The 25,795-nt window shown below is 34.4% G+C and overlaps 1 protein-coding gene and 1 long non-coding RNA gene across 14 annotated transcripts in view; one reads left to right on the top strand and one right to left on the bottom strand.

Annotated features, from left to right (window-relative positions):
• Positions 1 to 22,443, bottom strand: part of LOC136026925 (uncharacterized) — a 122,215-nt gene extending 99,772 nt beyond the window's left edge. Inside the window, exons 1-2 of one of the 3 annotated variants that reach the window (XR_010617444.1) lie at positions 21,937 to 22,443; positions 5,058 to 5,174 (exon numbers count right to left, since the gene is read on the bottom strand). This is a non-coding gene — a long non-coding RNA (uncharacterized LOC136026925). The remainder of the gene's footprint in view (positions 1 to 5,057; positions 5,175 to 21,936) is intronic. The other 2 variants (XR_010617443.1, XR_010617442.1) reach the window with 2 other exon arrangements.
• Positions 1 to 25,795, top strand: part of LOC136026924 (capon-like protein) — a 235,660-nt gene that overhangs the window by 187,985 nt on the left and 21,880 nt on the right. For all 11 annotated transcript variants that reach the window (XM_065703771.1, XM_065703760.1, XM_065703761.1 and 8 more), the window contains one exon: positions 14,518 to 14,742. In XM_065703771.1, the coding sequence (XP_065559843.1) occupies positions 14,518 to 14,742 (225 nt within the window). The remainder of the gene's footprint in view (positions 1 to 14,517; positions 14,743 to 25,795) is intronic.

Here is a 25,795-nt window from a genome sequence, read left to right as displayed (position 1 = left end):
TTGTGGTGAACTATTGGGAAGAATGGGAATATCTTTCGCGTATATATTTTTCGATATATTATTTTTTTATTTATTTATAATTATTTTATTTATTTATTTATAATATTTTTCGATATATTATTGCATTTAACGGGAAGAAGCTATTTCTCTTTGCAAATAAATGTTTCAAAGTAGCACTTTTGGTAAGTCAATCCTGTTTTGTGTCGCGACGGGGCATGGAGCTAGAATTCCAATGGACGATTTTGATAGAGGGGGAGAGGTAACTTCGAATTTTTTGTTGAGAGGGTCTCAGCAATTTTTTTCAGATCACAAAAAAGTCTCCCTACAAGCTTTTCCACTAGTTAACCTATAATGGACTACAGACAGCAGGTATTTCCGCGGCCTTCTCGCGTTCTTTTTCGTTGTCCCGGCAATAGTTTCATAAGCTATTTGAAGCAGTCGGTACAGGAGTAAAACCGATTATCTAGGCCCGATCGACTCTATTGACACCATTGACTCGAAACTGATCGACTCCACCATTGACTCTATCATTTTTGTTTAGATACGTGATGGACGTGTACCTTCTGGCAGACTGCCAGACTTTTCTACATTATCTGGTATATTTTGAGCTGATCAATTTATGGCTTTTACCGATTATTGCATTTACAAATTTGAAAAAGTTCTGTAAAATTTCGATAAAATCAAAAATTCTGCGGTAGTATCGGTAAAACTGAAGTAAATTTGTTGAAACTCCAGCTCTCCCTAACGCGATTTTAGTCGGACTGCCGAAAAAAATAAAATGGAATTAATCAATCTCCCCACTCCCCTCTCTCTTTTGTGACGCCTTTAGCTCTCGCAATGGGAGAATAAACAAAATAAAGAACGAAAAAATCATTATTTATAATTACACAAACGTAATGACGGTGCTCAAGATTAGCAAGCAATGGCAAAAAAATGCAAATTTTAAGGCGATAATTTGTAATAATTTTTAATAATGAACTGCTTATTTTAACATAAGATAACTTTAGAATAAGACAAGGATATCAATAAAACATAATCTGCGTTAACATATCATCAGTTTAAATTTTTTGAATATATTTAAAAAAATCAAGTAATATTTAAAATTATTTCAAAGGAGAATTCCCTTGTAATATCTCTTTAACAACGTTTTGTCGGAAAACATCCCATTAAGTAAAGTCTCATCTCCAAGTCATTTAAACAAATCTGAGTAACAAAGCAAATCCTTTTGATTAGTGCTTTTAATACCAAAAATCAGTTTTAAAGGTCAAACTTAGAAAGTCCCATTTCCGACAAGTAAGAAAAGAACCATTGACGTCAGAGGCCTTTTTCGAAATTTTGTAGAAAAACAGGTAATACTATACTCTTCGAGCGACGTAAAATACTCTGAACGCATTGTTTTAAGCTCTTTGCTTTGAATAAACTAAAGAAAAAAAAAGAAAAAAAATACCGTAAAAGAGTTCTAAGAAAAATTTAAGCAAAGGAAGAATATACTTAACTAGCCAAAAATTATTTTGGACTGTGGCAATAACAAACAAATAATATATGCTTTTCTGCAAGTGCCGGAGAAAAATGTTTTCACCCGTTCACCCAAATACAAAACATGGAGTCCCCTTAAGCCCCCCTCCCCAAGAAAACTGATCATGTAAGTTTTAATCTGATCCCCCAGTCTTGAGACAAAACAGAAAATGTTGACCAAATTGCCTGTAAAATTTGTCAGCCTCTAAAAAATTTAACGACTATTTTTAATGTTCTATAATGAGTATTGGCCTTCATAATACTCATTGGCCTTCAGGCATAAAAATCTGAAAATGCTTACTCTTTGGTGAACTTCTGACAACCTACTGACTTTGATTTTAGGTATGCTCCATGAAAATACTTGCTTCTCCATAATATCTGTCACATAATATCTCCTAATTGTTTTTGAAATTGGTGATTGGCTGGGAGTTACGGACCCTTACTAAATATATATAATAAGATTATTATGGTACAAAATTAACTATACTCAGATAAGTAACTATGAATGTTTTATTTTCTCTTTTTTACGACTCGTACTAATCTTTCATGGAGGCAATATTATAAACAGCAGCTATCCAAACATAACTAATTTTTAGAAAAAGTATTTTCTGTTCTGGTACTATTGCTACGCAAGAACGAAACTAGAGTCTAAAATATTATTCCACCTCATTTTTTTAAGGGAGCTGAAGTCAGGAATATGTTAAAAAACGGTTAACTTCGTCACTTGGATCTTTGGACTAAAGCATAACCGTTATTGTTTTTTCGCTGTTATTTCTTTAAAACTAACGTCTTGTTGAGATTTTTTTGAATGAAAACTTCAAAATATAATTTTTGGGGCTTTGGATTGTTACCATATATATATATATATATATATATATATATATATATATATATTAAATGAAAAAACAAGTTTTTTAAATGAAAGTAAGGAGCAATATTAAAACTTAAAACGAACAGAAATTATTCCGTATATGAAAGGGGCTTTTCCTCCTCAACGCCACGCTCTTTACGCTAAAGTTCGACTTTTTCTCTTAACTCTATTTTTAAAACATTAAAAAACTTTACGTAAAGAGTGGGGCGTTGAGGAGGAAAAGCCCCTTTCGTATACGGAATAATTTCTGTTTGTTTTAATTTTCAATGTTGTTCCTTACTTTCATTTAAAAAACTTGTTTTTTTTATTTAATTTCTGGACGTTTTTGAATTAATGCATGTTTTGATCTTGGCTCTTCGCACATAAATAATTAAAACGAAATTTGCATATTAATTAATTGCAATTATTCGGAAGATTTTCCTTTTCGAAAAAAAAGGAGCGAGGGAGGAGGCCTAGTTGCCCTCCAATTTTTTGATTACTTAAAAAAGCAACTAGAACTTTTAATTTTTTACAAATTTTTTATTGGTAAAAAATATACGTAACATACGAATTAACTTACGTAACGAACTTCAATATTCGTGTGTTTTTATTGCGTATATGAGAAGGGTTCTTCCCTCGTCGATACCTCGCTCTTTACACTAAAGCTTAAATTTTGTCCCAATTCCTTAAGAATGACCTCTGAATCACAAAAGCCGTAGAATAAATGGTTGAAATTAATAAAAATGCTTTATCGTAAAGAGTGAGGTATAACAAGGAGGTAAACCCCTCAAAGGTAAAATCCTCCAACGTAACCCCCCTCAACTCTCTCCCCTAAAACAAAAAATCCCCCTGAAAACGTCTTTACACTTCCCAGCAACCATTACTATATGTAAACACAGGTCAAAGTTTGTTTGTAACTTGCAGCCCCTACCACGGGGACTGAGGGGGAGTAAGTCGTCCCTAAAGACATAGTTATTAGGTTTCTCGACTATGGTGAATAGAATAGCTATCTCATAATTTTGATCCGGTGACTTTTGGGAAAACTTAAAAAGGGTCACTTAAAAAGGGCACTAGAACTTTTAATTTTGGTTAGAATGAGCCCTTTCACGACATTCTAGGACCATTCAGTCGATACGATCACCCCTGGAAAAAAAACACAAATAAACACGCATCCGTGATCTGTCTTCTGGCAAAAAATGCGAAATTCCACATTTTTGTAGATAGGAGCTTGAAACTTCTACAATAAGGTTCTCTGATACCCTGAATCTGATGGTGTGATTTTCGTTAAGATTGTATGACTTTTAGGGGGGTGTTTCCCCTAATTTTCTAAAATGAGGCAAATTTTCTCAGGCTCGTAACTTTTGATGGGTATAACTGATCTTGATGAAACTTATATATTTAAAATCAGCATTTAAATGCGATTCTTTTGATGTAACTACTGGTATCAAAATTCCATTTGTTAGAGTTTAAGTTACTATTGAGCCGGGTCGCTCCTTACTACAGTTCTTTACCACGAACTGTTTGATATATATATATATATATATATATATATATATATATATATATATATATATATATATTTATATATATATATATATATATATATATATATATATATATGTATGTATGTATGTATATATATATATATATATATATATATATATATATATATATATATATATATATATATATATATGTATGTATGTATGTAAATATATATACATACCATATTTTGGGGGTAAATTATGACCTTGTGTTTATACTATTCTGGACTAGCCTGCTAACTTTTAGTTAGCCTGCGAACCTGAGGCGAAGCTAGGGGTTTCAGCGCCACGAGACAGTGTAGGCTCCCTCTCCTCCCCTAAATTCATCAAGAGACCATAGTATTAACAAAAAAGGTCAGTTTGGCTGCTGCGCCCGGCTACAGCCGTTATCCCTTGCCCCCTAGCTATGCCACTGCTGGGAACCAGATAATATTCGATAAGACGAATTGGACTAGTTGGTCGAATTTATTTAACAGAGCAGCTTACAAATATTAATCTAACCAAAAGTGGTACATAACGTCTTTTGAATTACTGCACCTAATCTGTCTAATAATGTATTTGTCTGATCGGTCTGTAATAATAGCTGTCATTCTTGTATAAGCTACAAATGGCAATTTTTTGTCACTAGACAGTTTTTTTTAACACATTTTTTAACTTTTGGTTGATATCCCTGTTACCATGATTCAACCTTAAAGATATTTTCCCACAAGAACTTAATTACAACCGCTTCTTAATTAGTAAAGGAGTAAAACAAGATGTTTACACTAGGACATTGATTCACAGAAATGTAGGGGAAGGAGGCAAAGGCTTGTTTCTTTTCTATGTTATTGAAGATGTGAAAAAAGGTGTTTTTGAAAATTTAAATGGAACGGACATTTTTTCGACCCCCCCAAAAAAAAACAAATTGTAGTGGCGTTACTTCACTAAAATGTAGTGGAGGGCTGATTTGCTATATTTCTCAAAAAAGGTATTTTTCAAAATATAGGGAGTGGTGAAAACAATCGGAATTTACTTTGCCAAATTGGCTCCCTGCAAATATCCAGACTAATATTTATGTAACGGCTAATACTTATTTTTGATAACTAGCCATGCTACATGATATAGCTTTGCATACCAACGAAATCAAAATAATAATTCAAGTGACTCACATTGATCTGATGCCTTTTGTTCTAATATTTGCCGGTTTTATTACCTCCAACATCACATTGAACACAAAACCAATAATCCCAAAGTATTGTAGACCAATCTGTATTCCATGTTTTCCTCTGAGAAGGAGAAAAAGAAAATTACAAACATAATGAGTAAATCTTTCCATTACCGTTGTTCTATTTCATTCCGCGGGAAAGGGCATATATTGGAAAATAGTTTTGGAATGTATGGTCTAGGATTTTCCAGTGATTAGGCAACGAGTAATGAAATACGTGTAAAAATAGAAAATATACTGATAAAAATCCAAAGATAATATAAAAAACAAACCTTAAAACAAAGACAAAAACTAAAATAGAACGACTACTAAAATAGGACGTTTTTATACTATCTTTGGATTTTTATCGGTATTTTGTTTTTATTCTACAGTGAGGACTGTCAAGCAGAGGTTTTGACCGAAATATTCATATTGTAATGTATTTTTTTTTTCGCTTGCTGTTTTTATCCTCGTTTATTCTTCCTTATGGTTTTTTATCGTTTCGTCATGATTAGCCAGTGTGGTCTCAGGAATTATTTAGAGATTAAAAGCTTACTGAGGATGTTTCCGGACACCGCATGGAGGACTATGAAGTAAAAGTGGTTTTCTGTCACATTACCTTAGACCTCAGGTTCTCCTGTGCCTCCAGAGGCAGGTTTGATATGCAAAAAGAGCCGTCAGACACCTCTCATCCATGTATCCGCCATAAGGGGGGGGAATCCCCTGATGGGGGATAGCTTAGTAAAAGTTGAAAAAAAGATGAGTTACACAGAAATATATAAAATTGTAGCGAAGTTGAAAATTTTGGTTGTTTCGGGTATGGCACTTTGACAGTCTTCTTACTGAGTACGTACCTATTGAGGAGCCCCTTGAGAGGGGTCGTAAAATTCCCTCTTCCCCACCCTCAATTTTTCAAAGATTCTCCCCCCACCCTGAAAATGTTTCAGGAGTACGACAAATAAAGTTTTTCAGGAGTATATATATATATATATATATATATATATATATATATATATATATATATATTTATGTATATATGTGTGTGTGTGTGAGTGTGAGTTTGTGTGTGTGCGTGGGTGTGTGTGTGTATATACATGTGTTTATATGTGTGCATATTTTTTTCTAAATAACTCTATTTTTTAAATTGGCGTATTAAGTTATTCTGGTGTGGAAAACGGTCTAGATAGATCGAGGTTTGTGGAAAATCTGTTTCTTCCTCCTAACCCCCTTAACATATTTTTTCATAAATCGTGTGCTGGCTGAAAATGCTCCGTGAGGGGGGTTTTTTACGGGAGGATACGCTAGACATTGTTTTCAATTCTAAAGTTTGCTTCACCGTGTGAAGCTCAGTCCCCTGCTACTGAAGAAGTAAATTAGGATAAAATTGGAAGCAAGAAAACTTTGTTCCTTGGTAGTTTTATGGCATAATCTGTGTAAGCTCAAAAGAAACCCACAGTTTGGCCAGTTTGGAACCGGCAGTCATAAATTTTGTATTATCTGTCAAAGTTCTAGATCTTTTTTTTCCACGTTTTGCGTTTTCAATTTATCAGAGTTATTTTTTAATCAAAAATCTGGCAAGTATCGCTTTAATTCAGTCAACTTGATGATTTATTATCTGGATGAGGATGTCACTCAAACTAAAGGTTGACGGTGTTTTATTGTTTCTATATCTTAGTTAAGCTCAGAAATAACAGTTTTATAGGGATAAATCCTTTTATTAGACAGTGAAAACAATGACAAAATTTTTGGATATTTCGGTCACATATATAGTGACCGTCATGCAGATAAACTCAGATGACGATCACTCTAATGAGAGTTTATCTGTTGATGACGGTAACTGTTTATTGAGACCGAAATATCTAGAAGTTTTCTCATTGTTTTCACTGTCTAATAAAAGGATTCATCAGTGTTAAATTATAATTTGTATGTTATGGGAGGCAGTGTGGTCTTCGAAATTACCTACGCTTCTAAAGTAGCTTTAACTATTTTTAACTATTACTAACTGTTTAATTGCTAAATTACCTTTGTTATTACCTTACAATGAGAGAAATCAATATTTACATATTCGCCTCAATAATAAGAAGTTATGCATCTTCAACACGTCGTGATGAATTATGTTTTAGATTTGGTATTGGTATTTTTTAAATCCATGGCTTAGTGAAATCCTCTCCCTGAGTATATTCCTTCGCGCCAAAGGCCTCCGCGACATGCAGCTCAACCGGTATCGAAAATTCGGCCGGTACCAGCACGGCATGTGCAGTACCCAAGTAGTTTCGTTCCCTTGTTCGTCAGGATTTTTAATTCTGTACCCAATCGTCTATAATTGTATATACTTTTTTTTTATTTTATTATTATTCTTGATCATTTGACTTTGACTGTTTAGTTTGAATCTGTGATATTTCATATCGATGCATAATTTTGTATGGCGATGGCTATGGCTGAGATTTTCATATATTTTTGTATAGGTTTTTCATATATGTTTATTGCTTTTTTATTACAAGAACTGCCGCTGATCGGCATGACCGTGTAAGGCGTTTGAAAATAAACTCGTTTTATTATTATTTTTGTTTATTATTATAAATATGTTTTTCTACTCCTGCCATGTTAATAAAACGCGTAGGCTGTTCCTTTAGATACTAATGACTGTCTTTTTAAGCCACATTTTCATTTGCTCGTTTACAGACAAAACGCCAACTAAATCAGGCAATTGGAAACATTTTCCTATCTTGTTGTAAAAATTTCCCGTAGTTATCTTATTCTCCGGTTTGTGCGTAGAACACCAAAGGAAAATGTGGTTTTAGCCTTCAAATTCATGGAATGTCAAATATGACATTGTCAAATATGAATTTGTCATCAAATATGACAAATTCATGGAATGTCGTAGTAACAAACTGTAAGGAGCGACTCGACCGAATTGTAACCGAAACTCTGAAAAAAGAATCAATTACAATATCAAAAGATTTGGCTTTTATGCTGATTCCAAATATATAAAGTTTGTCAAGTTTAATGTTAACCACCAAAAGCAACGAGACTGAGAAAACTTGTCAGATTTTCGAAAAATGGTGGAAACGCCCATAAAAAGTCAAGCGATCTTAATGAAAATCACACCGCCAGATTTAGCATATCAGAGGGCCCTACTGCAGATGTTCCAAATTCCTAATTTGGAATTTTGTATTTTTAGCCAGAAGAAAGATCATGGATATGTGTTTATTTGTTGTTTTGTGAGCAAATCGAACAAGTGGCTATAAAATATCGAGAGAGGAAATTAATGGTCGTTCGAATGGAAATTAAAAGTTCTAATTCCCTTTTTAAAGTACCAAAAAGATTGGAGGGCAGTTCCGCAGCTGCCCTCCAATCTGAAAAATTCCACTATTTTATGGCACTTGGTATTAACCAAGTGACATATAGCAATCGCAAATTCTGTCGGTCTGTCGGTCCTGGTTTTGCTACTTTAGGCACTTCCAGGTAAGCTAGGACGATGAAGTTTGGCAGGCGTATCAGGGACCGGACCAGATTAAATTAGAAATAGTCGTTTTCCCGATTTGACCATCTGGGAGGGGAGTCGGGGGCCCGTTAATTCGGAAAAAAATGAAAAAAATGAAGTATTTTTAACTTACGAATGGTTGATCATATCTTAATGAAATTTGATGTTTGGAAGGATATCGTGTCTCAGAGCTGTTATTTTAAATTTCGACCTGATCTGGTGACATTGGGGGAGCTGGGAGGGGGAAACCTAAAATCTTGGAAAACACTTAGAGTGGAGGGATCGGGATGAAACTTGGTGGGAAAAATAAGCACAAGTCCTAGATACATGATTGACATAATCGGAACGGATTCGCTCTCTTTGGGGTAGTTGGGGGGGGGGGTAATTCTGAAAAATTAGAAAAAATGAGGTATTTTTAACTTACGAACGAATGATCGGATCTCAATGAAGTTTGATATTTAGAAGGATATCGTGTCTGAAAGCTCTTATTTTAAATCCTTACCGGATCTGGTGACATTGGGGGGAGTTTGGGGTGGGGGACCCTAAAATCATGGAAAACGCTTAGATTGGAGGGATCGGGATGAAACTTGGTGGGAAAAATAAGCAGAAATCTTAGATACGTGATTTACATAATTGGAATGGATCCGCTCTATTGGGGGGGGGGGGGGTAATTCTGAAAAATTAGAAAAAATGGCGGATTTTTAACTTACGAAGGAGTGATCAGATCTTCATGAAACTTCATATTTAGAAGTACCTCGTACTCAGATCTTTTATTTTAAATCTCAACCGGATCCAGTGTCATTTGGGGGGGGAGGCATTTGGGGGGGGGGGGGGAATCTTAGAAAATACTTAAAGCGGAGAGATCAGGATGAAACTGGATGGGAAGAATAAAAACCTGTCTAAGATACGTGACTGACATAACCGGATCTGCTCTCTTTGGTGGAGTTGGGGGGGGGGGGATAATTTGGAAAAATGAGGTATTTGCAACTTACGAAAGGGTGACCAGATCTTAATGAAATTTGATATTTAGAAGGATCTTGTGCTTTAAAGCTCTAATTTTAAGTTCCGACCAGATCCTGTGACATTGGGGGGAGTTGGAGGGGGAAACCGGAATTCTTGGAAAACGTGGAAATTTGGGCATTTTTATCTTACGAATAGGTGATCGGATCTTAGTGAAATTTGATATTTAGAAAGAATTCATGTCTCAGAGCTCTTATTTTAAATCCCGACCAGATTTTTTGACATTGGGGGGAGTTGGAGGGGGAAAATCTTGGAAAACACTTGGAGTGAAGTAATCGGGATGAAGCTTGGTGGATATAATAAGCAAATTTCCTTGATACGTGATTGACGTAACCGTACCGGATTTGCTCTCTTTGGGGGAGTTGGGGGGAAGGGTTTAATGATTTCGCGAGTTTGGTGCTTCTGGACGTGCTAGAACGATGAAAACTGGTAGGCGTGTCAGGGAGCCGCACAAATTGACTTGATAAAGTCGTTTTCCCAGATTCGACCATGGGGGGGGGCTAAAGGGAGAGGAAAAATTAGGTATTTATAACTTGGGAGTGGGTGATTGGATCTTAATGAATTTTGATATTTTGAAGGACATCGTGACTCATAGCTGACATTAAGCCTCTGATTTTCCTTTTTAATCAATCTATTGATTCTTAGAATTTTGTTAGAGCTCATACCATATGAGCTTTTAGCTCTTAGCTCTTCTTGCCTCGTCACAAGTGCCATATGAGCTCTTAGCTCTTGTTGTATATAGGAGCCATATTTTTGTATATAGTAGAAAATGAAAAATTCTACATTTTGTATGTAAGAGCTTGAAACTTATTCTAATATACTAAATTTGGTGGTGTAATTTTCATTAAGATTGTTTGACCTTTGGGATGTTTATCCCTTTTTTCAAAAATTGGGCAAATTTTCTCAGGCCTGTAACTTTTGACCCGTGTCATTAGTTAATGAACTTTATATATTTGGAATCATCATAAAACTTCAATTCTTTGATGTATCTATTGTTATGAAAAATTCTGTTTTTTAGACTTTTGGTTACTTTTGAGCCGAGTCGCTTGTTACCACAAACTGTTTGATCCCTCACACAGTTAAACTTTTCATTTTTTTCTTTCATTTTTTCTTTCATTTGTTTCTTTTCAATTCTTATTATCACTTTCTTTCTGAGCATATTAATCTTACAATGCGTAATCCCAAAAGAATTCAAATTCTTTTATACGTGACGAAGAGAGCAATCGAATTCGCCTGAACGTGTGGTTGCCAAAACTGCCCTTTTATATTTTACGTTTTTTACAATATTTCTTGCTTATTTTTGATTGGTAAAATCAGAAGTTGATTAGCTTGTAGCAGGATCAAAGAAATCTACAAAGGTGTTAAACGAACAGAATACGAAGAATATTGATTAGCAACTCGACACTTACATTCTCAAAAGTAGCTTCTGGAGAAAATTGAAACTTAAATAAACCAGAAATGTCTTTAGAATCCATATTCAAGTATATGATAATAATCAAATTGATCAATAATATCATAATTAATATCTTAGATTTAATAATGTTAATTTCATGAGCTTATCATCAATCACTAAAATTTGTGTGTAGAGGAAAGAACCACTTTGGCCTTGAACTAAGGATAATTGGTCTAATCAAATTGGCTTAAAAATGAATTATATTTGCACTGTTGGGTTTTTCAAAAAAAAAGCATAATGCAACTCTTGAAGCCATAGATTTCATTGGTATTATAAGTTGATTAAATAAAAAAACAAGTTTTTTAAATGAAAGTAAGGAGCGACATTAAAACTTAAAACGAACAGAAATTACTCCGTATATGAAAGGGGCTTTTCCTTCTCAACGCCCCGCTCTTTACGCTAAAGTTTGACTCTTTCTCTTAACTCTACAGTTTAAAACAGTAAAAAACTTTAGCGTTAAAAATAAAAAAGCGTAAAAAATAAAACAAATAAACACGCATCCGTGATCTGCCTTCTGGCAAAAAATATAAAATTCCACATTTTTGTAGGTAGGAGCTTGAAACTGCTACAGTAGGGTGAATCTCTGATACGCTGAATCTGATGGTGTGATTTTCGTTCAGATTCTATGACTTTTAGGGGGTGTTTTCCCCTATTTTCTAAAATAACTCAAATTTTCTCAGGCTCGTAACTTTTGATGGGTAAGACTAAATTTGATGAAACTTATATATTTAAAATCAGCATTAAAATGCGATTCTTTTGATGTAGCTATTGGTACCAAAATTCCATTTTGTAGAGTTTTGGTTACTATTAAGCCGGGTCGCTCCTTACTACAGTTCGTTACCACGAACTGTTTGATATATTTGATTTACTAATGACAGCGCCATCTGTTTATCACTAAAGTATCAGACCTGTATATGTAGTTATGGGTGTGGGTGTTTTAATGCCACTGCGGTTTTCCACCTCCGTATGTTTTTCGCCACCCAGGAAATCTTGCATCATCAAGAGGACTAGTTAGGTCAGAATAGACAGGTTAGGTTAGTATATGTCTATGTCAATGTCTACGTCTATATCTGTGTCTATGTTTATGTCTATGTCTATGTCTATGCCTATTTCTATGTATATGTCTATGTCTATGTCTACATTTATGTCTGTTCTGACCTACCTGAATTAAAAGGTGGCGGAAAACATAAAGTGGCGTAAAACCGTGGTGGCGTTAAAACACTGCTACGGTAGTTATGCAGTTTTGACATTAGTTACGGACGTAAGGCGCTATCAAATTTAATTAATTGGTTTTGGTTATTTGTTAATCAAACGTTCCAATGTAGCAACACTGACAAAAATATCAAAAAAAAATATCAAAAAAAAAAATTACAAATATCAAAAAAATTTGCAAATATCAAATATCAAAAAAAAAATCTTACAAATATCAAAAAAAAAATTTTTTTAGAAAGTCGGGGATTTCAGGTATGGATCAGGTTAGATAGGTCTAAGGACTTACCGTCGAGATTTTGTCGATGAGTTTATTAGCCCGTAAAAGTTTCACACTATTTGCTACAATGAAAGGTAGACCTTCAGTCTAAATAATAATGGAAATATTTTCTAGTTATACAATTTATTTAGATTCAGTGCTTAAAGATAGAAAAACCACCGACTTCTCTCATGGCTTCTCATTAGACGTGATGGGATAACCGGACCCTAACCATTCGCAAGAATAGTAGAAAGGGTATTTAGCAGCTATCACATCCAGCTATTATCTTAAAGCTTGAGAAAAACTTACTGCATTTGAGCTTTTTTCTTAGGACGATTATTTTATTGCTGATATTGGTGCCTGACCCCCTTCCCCCAGGGAAACAAAAATATATTTAAGAAGTTTATCAAAAGAAAATAATGAGACATATTACTATTCAAATCCTGTTAAAGAAAAATAATAAAAAACCTGGTAGTAGTTGCCGCTCCCCCTTTGCATTTTTACACGTGGCTCTCTTGCTTCAGTGGCGTAACTTCATCAAAATCCAAGGGGGGGGGGCAAAGTTGGAATTCCTAAATCCATTGAAAATGACAATAAAAACTGAAATATAGTATCATAAAGGTAAAGATATCTTAGAGAAAAGTGGCCCGTTTTTGTGGACGCTTGAATTATACAGGCTTATCTTAGTTTTGATAACATATCTGAAGAAATTAAATTTTAGCTCGGTTAGACAACCTGAGTTCTGAGGGGATTGAGGCTTGGGAGGGCCGTTGCCCCCGTGCCCCATAGCAAATTACGCCCTTGTCGTGTTTGCTGAGTTTAGATGTTGAAATTGAATGTATCTGATTATGGATTATTTAAATTAGTTTATAGGGTCACAGAAAATTTCTGATTGACAATTTCAAATTCTATTTATTCTCAAGAACTCTTGTTATGCTACGGTAATTTACAGATAGGTAATTTGTGCTATGCATAAGTAGAATAGATACTATATCAAAAATAAATTCAATTTTAAATAAACTCATTTCTATTCTTCAAAAAATATATTGAACTGAATGCCGATTTCTGGAAGGTTTAATATTGTTTTACCGTCCTCCCCTATTGTTCACGCTGTGTTCCAGATCTAACATTTTAAGTGTTTTTCTATCATTGAGAAACATGGATCTGACAGGAAACTGACCTTAGGGCAAAAAGATGCGGGGGATTTTCTTCTGGAAGGCCAAAATTTTGAAAAAAAAACAGCGGAAAGCAGGTTCCAAGTACCAGAATTATAGAAATATATGAATTAAATCGTTAAAAGCTTAACTTCAGGGGATAGGCCTGAAGATCCCTCTGCATATTGAAAAACGCTAGGCCCTAAGGTATTGCACAGTCAGTATATTCTATTAAAACCAGCAACAAAAAACAAAACAAATAAATAGTAATTTGAATGTTCCACCGTTAAGTTATTGATTTTATTCTTTCTAGTCAGGCACGTTACATTTAAGTTCCACCCCAATATATTAAAAGCTTCACTTTTTAACCCACTCTGTTAAATCCAATTTTCTTTAAATTATCCCTCGAGTTCTTTTCATACTATACTTGGGTACGACTTACTTTTTGTTGGGCTTCAGATGGATCCCCAAAAACTACAATCTTTGGCAATCTGTCATCCTTCATCCGTTTTGCGTGGCTTGTTCTTGCTACTAAGAATTAAGTATTATAATATTTAATACTATAATTAACTTCAGTATTACGTTTTTATTTTGTTTGTTTTTTGTCGTGTTAAATTTTGGAATTATTAGTATGATGAAATGCTGATGTTTTTTCTGTCTTTTTACTGTCCCAGCCTTACGAGCTCTGCTCTTTGTTGGGACATAATATTGTTTTTTTTTTGTTTTTTTTTAAGTTGAATAAAGAAAAAGTTGCAAGTTGAAGTTATGGCTAAATATCGAATATATAATATTATAATACGATACTAAGTATTATAATATGATGTTTAAGCATTGAAATATTTATAGGCTTCGGAACTTCCCGAAATTCCACGACTGTCTTCAAATTCTGCATTCACACCATCAATTATGACTCCAACTGGTAGTGCAGCACCGCTAGGCTTACGTCATGAAGTGCAGCTACTTCGTGAACGACTCGAAATCCAGCTGCAGCAGACTCAGGCTTCCATTGCCCAATCGCAGATGTTAAGGGATCAGTTAGCTGCCGAAACTGCCGCAAGGATTGAAGCACAGGTAAAGTGGAACCTTGAGCTGTAGGGCATGGTTTAGGGTATCTTTAGGACGGGCATAACATATAGTATCAGTCTAAAATACAACACTAGCTCATAATGGGTCCAATTTTCAACTAGTATAACAGAGCCATATGGACTGAGACAGCAATCATTGAAAATGTGATTACATATGGATGCATTCCAGAAGACAGTTATTATTAACAATATTTGATCAGTTATTATTATTTTTTTTCTAAAACAGTGGATAATGTTTTATTGGAATTTAAATATTTTTCGGTACTATATGTGCAGTACGAGCCGAAGTATTAGCCTCCGATACTTTAGCTAAAAATTAGCAGTTACTGCTAAAAATGAGCAGTCAAAGGTAGTCAGGGTCGTATCCAGGATTTTTTTTGGGGGGAGGGGGGGGGGGTAAAAACTTTTTAAAACGCATCAACAATTTTACAGGTTGGACAAACATTTCACAGGGGGGGGGGGGTCATACCCCCGACCGCCCTCTCAGATACAGCATCATTGGTAGTTTTAAGTCTTTTTAATAAGGATCTAAAAGTAATAATCAATTACGCTTAATGATAATTGAATTCTGCAACGCACTGTAACGGTTAATGCACTAGACTTGAAATCCATTGTCCGTCAGGACGGGTGTTTCGAGTCCTGGTGTCGCTGGTTATTTGGTTTGGAAGAGGAGTTAGTGGTATGAATCTGTTAGTTCAGTCAGAGTTGCCCCCCCCCCAACGCTTTTCCTGGCTGAAAGGTCATGAAACGGAGATCAGCACCGCCAGTAGAGACTGTAAAGTCCAATGTCGTATTCTTTCCCATCATTTTTTATTCTTTACCCTTACTCCATTGTGATTTGTTTGACTGCGAGTCATTACAATTTGGCTCTCGAAACTAGTAATTTTTAGCCCACCAAATTACTCATGACTCTCCAAACGGGCGATTCGGTTCTCATAACAGGTAAAAAAAAATTCCCAATACACAAGATCAATTATGTGCTTCAGAATTAAAAACAATAGCTACTGGGGAAGTAGGAAGGGTAAAGTCCAATGTCGTATTCTTTCCCATCATTTTTTATTCTTTACCCTTACTCCACTGTGATTTGTTCGACTGCGAGTCATTACAATTTGGCTCTCGAAACAAGTAATTTTTAGCTCTCCAAATTACTCATGACTCTCCAAACGGGCGATTCGGTTCTCATAACAGGTAAAAAAATTTCCCAATACACAAGATCAATTATGTGCTTCAGAATTAAAAACAATAGCTACTGGGGAAGTAGGAAGTGGGGGAAGTGGGAAGAAACGACCGGGCCTATTTCCTATCACTCCTTCTACAAAAAAATTTGAGAGGAGCGTAAAGCATTGTTACATGCAAGGTATCAGGTCAATCAAGGGCTTTAATTTTAAAAATCTAAAATGTTAAAAAGGTGGACATGACCTAATTGACTTCTGGAAGACTGTGATTGTGTGTTTTTAAGCCTGCTATATAAAATATCGAAACTATTTTGCCGAAATGCACCATTGTCATTGTTAATTCAATAATTATTAATAAAGTATTATTTCAATTATGTTAAATAATAAAATAAGTAAATAATAGTCTCTTTACCTTTTACATTTCCTTTTGTTTGATGGTTTGTCAAATTCCGTGTCTATAACGGATAACGGAAGTATAATGACGGAGACACAATCGTTAAGCGGAAAAAATAAGGTTCCATTTTATTCAATAATTAATAATAAATATTTTTTTAATATATTTAATAATAAAGTATAGATAATAATCTCTTGATTTTTTAAGTTTCCTTAAAATGTATTTCTGTTTAATGGTTTGTCCAACGCCCTATTTGTATTATCGTTTATACTACAACCAAGCGCTAGCGTTCTCTTTGCATTAACAGAGCTATTTTATCACTTGGGGGAGATTATCTTCCCCCCTTGCATTTGCTTAAGCAAATCTTCGGAATTTCTCTTCAAATAATGGGAGTTTTAATGGTATTAAAGATGTAGGTGATTGTGAACACAAGGGAAAAAGTTAAAATGCTTGTTTCTAGATGTCGAAGGTAAATAAAAGAAGACTTGAAAACAAAGACAGATCTTTTTCAGTGTGACCTTAAAATTTTCCTTTTTTTTATTTTTAAAAAAATAAAAATTTTATTTCAGAAATGATACTCAACCTGATTTTCTTCGGGGAAGATTGTTATTCTTAGGGTTTGAACATGGGTTTAACCAGAACTCAGTTTTGAGGTGTTTAGACAGTTTCTTTTTGAAGGGTCAATCTCGCTGTTATTCTTTCCAAAAATGTATATTAATAGGAAATGTTATAAAATTCATGGGAAGTATATACCCCTCCACCTGCAGGTGCATAATTTATTTATTGTTGAGACACATTAACAGCTTATGTAGTGTCTCTTCTATAGAGATTAAATAATAAAAAAAAAAAAAAATTTTTAACTGCAAGTAAGGAGTGACATTGAAACTTGAAACGAACAGAAATTATTCTGTATATTAAAGGGGTTATCTCCTCCTCAACACCCCGCTCTTTACGCTAAAGTTTGACTCTTTGTTACAACTCTACTTTTTAAAACAAAACAAAAATTATCGTAAAGATCGAGGTGTTGAGGAGGGGACATCCCATTTAATGTACGGAATAATTTCTGTTCCTTTTAAGTTTTAATGTCGCTCCTTACTTGCAGTTAAAAAACTTTTTTTTTTTATTTCATTTCTGAACATTTTGAATTAATGGATGTTTTGATTTTGGCTCACCGCACATGAATAATTAAACGAAATTTGCATATTTTTTTTTTGATAAATGGCTTTCTCATAGTTTTGATCGGACAATTTTGATATAAAGCGGTGGGGGAGGAGGCCTAGTTGCCCTCCAATTTTCGGTTACTTAAAAATGCAACTAGATTTTTTTTGTACGAAAGTTTTTGTTAGTAATAAACATGCGTACCTCACGAATTAACTTACGTTACAAACTTCTGTATTTGTGTATTTTTATTACGTATATGAGGGGGTTCACCCCCTCGTCAATACGTCACTCTCTGCACTAAAGCTTGAATTGTGTCCCAAATCTTTCAGAATGACCCCTGAATCACAAAGGCCGTTGAATAAATAGTTGAAATTACTAAAAATACTTTAGCGTAAAGAGCAAGGTATCGTGGAGGAGACGAATCTCCTTATATATGTAATATCTTATGTTCGTTTTAAGTTTTAATACTGCTCATTACTTCCAGTTGAAAAAAATCATTTGTTGATAAATTCCTCCATGGAAAGATCCTCCCACGTAACCCCTTCCCCCCAACCCACCTTACTTTTGAACTCTAGAAATTTCGATTTCCTTTAGAATGTGTCCGGTTGCGACATTCTAGGATCACTGGGTCGATACAATCACCCCTGGGAAAAAAAATAAATAAATAAAAATAAATAAATAAACACGCATCCGTGATCTGACTTCTGGCAAAAAATACAAATTTCCACATTTTTGTAGATTGGAGCTTGAGACTTCTAGAGTAGGGTTCTCTGATACGCTGAACCTGATGGTGTGATTTTCGTTAAGATTCTATGACTTTTAGGGGATGTTTTCCCCTATTCTCTAAAATAAGGCAAATTTTCTCAGGCTCATAACTTTTGATGGGTAAGACTAAACTTGACGAAACTCATATATTTAAAATCAGCATTAAAATATGATTCTTTTGATGTAACTATTGGTATCAAAATTCCTTTTTTTAGAGTTTCGGTTACTATTGAGCCGGGTCGCTCCTTACAAACAGTTCATTACCACGAACTGTTTGATATTTTCAGAAAAAAATTGTATTATTTTATTCACTTTTTAGGTTAGTAGAAATGGGAAGAAGTGGTTTGTTAAGGTACCTTACACCTTTAGCAAAGGGCTAGGCCAAGGCCGTATCCAGGGGGGAGCTAGGGGGTTTGAACCCGAAAAAATTCTTTCGTTAGCCAACTCCCCTTCCCCCGGAAAAAATATCCTTGATACATTCCTGGGTTAGGCATAACTAAATGTTTACAATGGGGAACTTGGGTGTGCTGAAGCCCCCATAACGAACATTTCTTTTTCTTTCATATCTTTCTCTTTTTTGTTTGATTGCATTATCTTATTTGACTCTTAGCCAACAGTTCAAATTCACACCTTTTTTAACACCATTCATATTTTTGTCTTTTTCTGTGAATATAAAACCGTTCTATTCCGTAAGAAGCATTTTTTTTTCTAAACAGGAAAATAAATTCAATAAAATATAGCGGGGTAGGGGGAGGCAAAATGTATTTTTTTTAATCTAGTGGGTAAATTTTGTTGTGTTTTTTTTTCTTTTTATCAGTGAAAATACCTAAAAAGCTATATTCCAAAATTAAGGGGGTACAAAATCTAGGGGGTAGTAAATACCCCTTTCCCCAATTGATACGCCTGTTTTAACCTTTTAAAAGAGGAAAAAAAGCGGAATATATCGGTGGCAAAATGAGAGTTTAAATACTCTTCTTTTCTTTCATTAAACATACTAAACAAATTACCGTTTGATAATATTGTCACCATGATATTAAGTTATTGCCTTATAACTAAAGATTGATTAGCCAAAAACCGAGCTAAGGTGGAACTATACCTCTTGCTTAGATTGCTTCATCAATTGGAGTGGTTTAGGCTATTACCGAAAGAAAAGAGAAGTTATTCAGAACCCTGTAAGATGGGGATAGTTCTGTATATTATCCTCAGGTGTTTATTGACAATCGTAGAAGTTTCCGATGCAAGGGAAGGAAAAAATTGGTAATCTACCAAGAGCAATATTATATTTTATTCATTAACTTGGAATTTTTTTGGATATCCTCATAAAAATTTTATGTAGGCAGTTTCATATCGCTTTTCTATTGTCTTGACGCTTATGTTTACTGTTCAAGCATTTGGTATTTTATTTCTTGTATGCTTTCGGTATGTATTTTGTATGCTTTATGTTTTTGGTAAGTTATCCTTTTGCTGTCCTAAGATTTTAATTTTCCAGCTTTATACGACATTCATGAGCTGAAATCTAGCTTCATGCTTCTATCGAGTTTAACTTTTAAAATTTGCGTTTCACCTTTTTATAGATTGTAATTGGATGAGAAATGTAATGTGTTGAGAATTGGATGAACACGTTGGAGAAAAAGAAAGATTTTGTATTTTAAGCACCTTTCTCTAAGAATAAGTCAAAGCAGTATCATAATACTGTTTCGGTGAATAAATAGATCCGAAACTATTGAATGTAAAATACATATTGTTCTTTTATCGCACCTTACGGCCGTGGGGCGTCGCAAAATTATACGATCTGTAGGAAACATATACCATGAGTACTGGTCATTGCTTACTACTTTAGACACAACAGACATCTTTGTTTGCCTTTAATACCTCTTCTGAACGTTTCATTAGGGAAAAACGGTTTTTTATTCTATTTAAGATGGATAAGTGGGGCGTCGCGAAACTGTACGTTCTAGAGGAAACATATACCTTAGGCACTGGTCATTGCTTACTACTTTAGACACAAGAGACATCTGTGTTTACCTTTAATACCTCTTCTGAACGTTTCATTAGGGAAAAATCTGTTTTTTATTCTATTTAGGATGGATAAGTGGGACGTCGCAAAATCGTACGTTCTAGAGGAAACATGTACCTTAGGCACTGGTCATTGCTTGGACAGGAGAGGCATCTGTGTTTACCTTGTATACCTCTTTTGAATGTTTCACTAGGGAAAAATATGTTTTTTTATGCTATTTAAGATAGATAAGATTTATTCATAATCAATTAATCATACGTTGAATATATGATGCCAATCCTCCAAGGTTCTTAGCCATGTAAAGGAGGGGGAGGAGTTATGTAACTTTATAAATAAACCAAATAGACTATAAGTATTCAGATTATATATGATATTTCAACACTAATTAACAAACAGTATATAAAGAATAAAAGTAAAAAACTAAGAGAGACAGAGAGAGGAAAGTAAGTTTGTTTTTCCCTTGTATAGTTGAGTGTCGCCAATTCACGAAAATATAAGGGGTTAGAAGCAAGGATTTTTTTTCGGTTTTGTTAGTGAAATACAAAAAAAAAGGTATTTATCAAAATCTATGAGGATTTAGTTTTTTCTATATTTTATAGCGCAAACAACAAAAAGGCTTTTTTTAAACAATTAAATATATTTTTTTTAATTCTAGGGGATAATTACTCCCCCACCCGCCCCTATTGGAGCCCCTTGCTTAGTGAATTGAATTGATTCCAATCAATTACTGAATTTATTTCTTATGATGTATCTCAATCAAACTCTGAACTTGTTTTGATACAAATAATAATTTCTAGAATCCATTACAAGGTGCGTAGGCAAGATTTTAGTCGGGCGGCGGCATACATTTAAGAGTGAGACGCAACTTTATAAATCGGTAATTATGCAGAAAAAAGTAGATGTTTGCGAGAAAATTGCAGAAATTTAAAATTTAGAGAGGGAGCAAACCCTTCAATTTTTTCTTCGTACGTGCCTGATTAACGATTAATGAGCTACTCTATTTGCTTTGAAAGACCCAACAAATAAGAGGGTAAGTTAATGTTATCGAAATTCTGGTTTTGTTTTATAAAAAGATTATTTTATGCAAGCTGACGCACGCGGTAAATTTTTACCGTGCTATTCTAACGGTAAAATTTAATCTCTGTGATACAATGTTAGTTGGAAAACTGGTACAGTCCATCTCAAGCATTGGCAACGCCGTTACTGAGCTGTGGAAAGGAGGGTCACAATGAAAGTTTCTGTTGATATGTTGCCCTGCTGATACTCCCTTTGAGATCAGCTAAGCAAACAGTTTTGGCAATCATCCAAAAAGCATGAAAATACCAGACGCAGCCATTAGTCGTGACAAAGACAAACTAAGCCCATTTTCATTCATACAGTCTCACACTGGGTATAAATAGCTCGTAATGACGCCATTCTTTTTTTTTCTGCATAAAGAAAATAGGTAAAAACAAATAATCATGAAAATTATAAAAACGCCAGTAGGCCTACAGTAACAGGATATGAATGACTTTATTGAGCATTTAGACTCACCAAAGGAATATTTCGCTAATATAAGTCAATAATAAATTCCAAGGCAAAAAAAAGAATGACAAAAAGAAAACCGAATAAGATACAAAAAAAGAACAATTAATATACTATCTAAACAATAGAATATAAGGGAGATACCTTTAGAATTGTATTTGGGCATGCAAAGTCTGATTTCACATCCTATACTTGATAAAACCAACTTTGTTCACACCTCTCCTCTTTTCTAGAAATACCTCCTATAAAAAAGTAAATTCATCATTAAAAGAACCATTAAACCAACGCAATAAGTGCTTGGAATTCATCCACAATACACAGAACTGATTGACAGCTTGTCTGGTAATTTACTCCTTAAGCGTTTCATTTTTCATCTGACAAAGCCTGTCTGTTTTTTTGAAGCTAAAGTTTTTATTAGCGATAAAACTGTGCTCAAAGCTATTATCTCGTATGGTAAACATTTCTAGACACTGCCCATCAACACAATCTCTTGTCTTTTCCCTTGGGAAACATCTCATCAAGACCAATGTGTTGAGGCAATTGAAGTATCTTTTTTATTGGTCATTTTGATCGAATGAGTAATCAAGGAAAACATACAATTTAGTACACAAACTGTCTTAAGTAGAGTTTTTTGGTCTATTCAAATTTGCTTTTCTCCTTACTACAGCATTCCTCACTTTTCTTTTCCTAAGGATCTGCATTTTGTTTACCTAGACTCTGGCGCGCCAAAGAATTTTCGGTGGCGCCCTCATACTAAGTACGTATTGTAGTATCTTGCCCATTATTCAAGCTTGTTTTGCTCTTTAGTATCGTGCCCTTTATTCAACCTTAAGAGATTGCTAAACATGCAGTTAATCACAAATAAAATGATTTATTCCCATATTTCTCCCTCCTAGAATGTTATACACAAATTCAAACACTTTGAATGTAACAATGCCTATAGCAGGGACGGACGGAGGAAGACAGGGTGCACTCCTCCTATCTAAAATTCATGTAAATTCAAGGCATTCTTATCCAATTATCGATTCTTTTTTATATTTCTACCTCCCCCACTAGAAAATCCCTGTGTAAGCTCCTGAACTACCGGATGTTGAGGATGATACGGCTATGACCCTGTATGGTCGAGGAAGTCCAAACACATTTTTAGGGGGGATTTTTTTCGCGTTGGGGGGTGGGAGTGGGTCGGGGGAGGGAGTTAGGTGGGAGGATCTTTCTATGGAGGAATTTATTATGAGGGAAAAGAATTTCTATGAAGGGAGCGCAGGATTTTTTGTTGTTGCATTAATTAAAAAAAAAAAACAATGAGAAAATAAATATAAAAAAGCTTTTTCATCTATAAGGGTGATCGTCTCCTCCTCAATACCTTGCTCTTTACGCTAAAGTATTTTTAGGAATTTCAGCTATTTATTCTACGGCCTTTGTGACTTGGGGGTCATTCTTAAAGAATTTGGACACAATTCAAGCTTAGTGCAAAGAGTGAGGTATTGACGTGGGGGCGAACCCTATCATATACATAATAAAATTATACAAAAATAGAAGCTCGTTAAGTATGTTAATTTGTAAGTTACGTATATTTAGTACTGATAAAAACGTTCGTAAAAAAACTGAAATTTCTAGTTGCATTTTCAAGTAACAAAAAATTGGAGGGCAACTAGGCCTCCTCTCCCACTCATTTTTTATCAAGATCGCCCGATCAAAACTTTGAGAAAGCCATTCAGCAAAAAAAAATGAATATGTAATTTCGTTTTAATTATTCATGTGCTTTTAGCCAAAATCGAAACATATATTAACTCAAAAACGTTTTAGAAATATGAATATCTGTAAATTGTTGAAAAACAAGTTGTTTCAACTGAAAGTAAGGAGTGACATTAAAACAAAATGAACAGAAATTATTCCGTATATGAAAGGGGCTGCTCCCTCCTCAACGTCCCACTCTTTACGCTAAAGTTTTTTACTGTTTTAAAAAGTAGAACTGTGACAAAGAGTTAAACTTTAGCGTAAAGAGCAGGACGTTGAGGAGGGGACAGCCCCTTTCATATATGGAATAATTTCAAATGGAATAATTTCTGTTCGTTTTAAGTTTTAATGACGCTCCTTACTTTCGGTCGAAATTTTTTATTTATTTTTTTAATATACACTGAAGACAAATACTTTTATTCAACAACAATAGCACAACTAGTGATAGTATTGTGTTTGGCTATTTTGGGGGATTGGAAGAGCATTAGAGTGGGGGATGGCGGATAGAAGAAAAAAACTGATACAACGGATATTTGGGAAACAAAATTCCTGTTTTATTATTTGAAAGATTTTTTGCGAATTTTACTTCCAATCGGACATACGAGGTTTTCGCTGCAATAATTCATTGTCGTTTTGCTGAACAAAATTCACCTTATTCTATTATAACCTAGATTAAAATTTGGGAAGCAGTAATTAGCAATAATTTCAACTAATTAAATAAAAAAAGTTAATAATTAAAAAGAGTAAAATAATAAATAAAATAATAAAATAATGATAAATATAATAAATAAATAATAATATAATAACGAATATAATATAGTAATATAACAATAATAAAAATAAAGATAATGGATAAACAATAATTAAAACATTAATAAAATTTAATTCAATACTTAGCAATAATTTAATTAGTAGAATATTAACAGCAGTCCTTATTCGTTGTTTGTGATCGTTCTAAAAGGTAGGCTAAACAGGTAAAAAAGTCTTAAAGTCGAATAACCTTCGTCACCTTGTCACACGGAAAATTTAATGTCATTGCTTCCATGGATGTTTGTCAAATGGTACGCATCCAATTTAATAGATAACTGACCTGGTCCTCTGGTCATTGGACAATAAGGAGTTTTGGCCCGACTTACCTGTCGCATTAGAAATGGGGATGGATCTATTCCAGAAACTATCCTCGTGGAAAAATGTTCGCTATGACTAAATAAAATAATTGTCAGTTCTGTCATTGGCTATGATGCTGTGATTCAATTAGTAATAAAATATTGCATTCAGTCAATTATTATTCTGTCGTGCCGAAATTTAGTCGTCCTAGCCGAGTAGTTGGTGTGCTGGAATCGGAATACTTTATCCGAACGGAGGGGGTTAGAATCTTAACGCATTCAATTACTTGGTTTGGTACGGGGGTGAGTGACGTGACTCTGTAAGCTTGGCCAGATTCGACCCACCTCTAAATAGGTATCTGGAGAAACCTGGGGAAGGTAAGTAGGAGGAGTGTGCGAATGCACAAAATAGCTGACCCCCATTGCACTTCCTGGGTGAAAGGCCTTGGCAAGGAGATTAGTACCGTCGGTTTGACTTTAAGGGTGTAGCGCCGTATCCGTTACCTTATGTAAATTTAAAGGAATTATTTAATACTTTTGTTAAAAGCTGCCCTAAGGTCTAATAAATTCTGTTCTCTATTTTTTTTTAGCGCATCGTTATGCAACATGGAAAAAATTAATATTCAGGTCGTGCAGCTTATTCAAATAGTTGAAAATATCCATCATCAACTGTCTTATTTGCGTGTAACTACTGGCAAACCCCTCCATATCTTCAGAGCATTCAAACTTCAAGAAACAGTAAAAATACTGAAGAGCACGACTTTAAAACAAAAATCTTTTTTAGACCCCTTAAGTGATTCTCACTGAAATCAAGCCTTCCGCACCCAGGTCGGAACCCCTTTGGATCTAAACTCGGTATACCAGGCTCTTAATTTCAGTACTCCTTGGAGAGCAATAAATAAAATAGATTATATAATACCATTTTCCTGTATATAAGATAGAATACCCATTGATACTTTCTATCAAAAATAAATGTTGAATCTTGAAAGCATAAGATATTTAACTACCTGGGGGGGGGGGTGATGCATCTACGAAGATTTCCCAATATTATATTACCTATAAACAATGCATCAAAGGAGATCCACCCCTCATATTTCTTCTTTGCACATTAATGACTTCTGTTTCCTAAGCACCGAAATTTACAATCGATATTCCAATTT

Source organism: Artemia franciscana, chromosome 5, assembly GCF_032884065.1.
Source record: "Artemia franciscana chromosome 5, ASM3288406v1, whole genome shotgun sequence".
NCBI classification, from domain to species: domain Eukaryota; kingdom Metazoa; phylum Arthropoda; class Branchiopoda; order Anostraca; family Artemiidae; genus Artemia; species Artemia franciscana.
The sequence above is the reverse complement of the archived record's forward strand: the minus strand, read 5'-3'. Positions and strand labels throughout refer to the sequence as shown.